The following is a 1291-nucleotide window of genomic DNA, read 5'->3' as shown; positions in this document are numbered from 1 at the left end:
ACTGTGATTCCACAAAAATGAAAAATTGAAACAGTCTAAAGTTTTAGATGAAATTGTTGTGGTTGAAAGAAATGTTGTGAAAAAATTTGACTTCGCAAGAAGTGAAGTGAAAGTCGTTGGGAATGTCGAAGTCGATGATGTCGGTGTTATTGAAGATAAACAGGGAGCACTTGAGGCGGACTTTGCTAATAAGTATATTGGCGGTGGTGTGCTCAATATGGGTATGGTGCAAGAAGAGATCCTCTTTTTGAAATGTCCAGAGTCTTTAGTCAGTTTATTACTATGTGAAGGGATGGAAGACAAAGATTCTATTCGGATGTATAATGTAATTAAATACTCCGATGGGGAAGGATATTCCCATGGATATAACACAACCAAAGAGGTGTTTTCAAAGAAGGAGTTTGTTTTGTATTTATTATAATAATAATAATAATAATAATAATAATAATAATAATAATAATAATAATAATAATAATAATAATAATAATAATAATAATAATAATAATAATAATGAATAATAATAATAATAATATAATAATATAATAATATCTATAATACTTATAAGTATTATTATATATATAATATATATAATATATATATTATTTATAATATATAAATAATTTATATAATATAATTATAGTAGTTATTATAATTTAAATGTTATATTTCAATCAGAACAGTATAAATAATAACAAAAAGAAAACACGACTGGACCGCTTTTGACGCATTGAAAGGTGGAGACAGAAAGAACGGCCAATATCTGCCTTGGGGTATAGAAAGAGAACTTCATAAAGTGCTTTCAGCAACAGAAAGAGGTGCGAAAGAAACGGAGAAGACACTACCAATATTTTCAACGGGAAAATGGGGAAGTGGTGCTTATAAAGGAGATATGAGACTTAAATTCATTATACAGATGTGTGCATGTGCTTTGAATGGAAGAGATATGATTTATAACACATTTAATGATACACCATTTGGCAATGAAATTCGAGAGTTTGTGAAAGTCATTCGAGTAAACAAACCTACAGTTGGGCAATTGTATAAGTACATGGTGGACCACAAGAGTAAAGGACACTTTTTGGACGATTTTGATAATATTCCAAAGTCACGATAATTTTTGATTATTTTTCTTTTCTTTGATTTTTTTGTAATTTTAAAACAACAATGAACATTGAATTTGGTTAATTGTTATAATAATTGTACTTTTTGATATTTTTTAACTGTTAAATCTGTGAAATGTTTAACTTAACATTGAATTATCAACTTAAATGTGTCATGTTATTGTTATAAC

At 27.6% G+C, this 1291-nt stretch overlaps 1 protein-coding gene across 1 annotated transcript; it reads left to right on the top strand.

Annotated features, from left to right (window-relative positions):
* Window positions 1-223: 223 nt before the first annotated feature.
* On the top strand, window positions 224-1114 carry EIN_523110 (hypothetical protein; the record flags this gene model as incomplete). The annotated part of the gene is made up of 2 exons (XM_004258497.1): window positions 224-399; window positions 700-1114. 2 exons carry the CDS (start codon window positions 224-226, stop codon window positions 1112-1114), a joined length of 591 nt encoding a protein of 196 aa, XP_004258545.1.
* Window positions 1115-1291: the final 177 nt, after the last annotated feature.

This window comes from Entamoeba invadens (genome assembly GCF_000330505.1).
Source record: "Entamoeba invadens IP1 unplaced genomic scaffold scaff_1105074725903, whole genome shotgun sequence".
Classification (NCBI taxonomy): Eukaryota; Evosea; order Mastigamoebida; family Endamoebidae; genus Entamoeba; species Entamoeba invadens.
The sequence above is the reverse complement of the archived record's forward strand: the minus strand, read 5'-3'. Positions and strand labels throughout refer to the sequence as shown.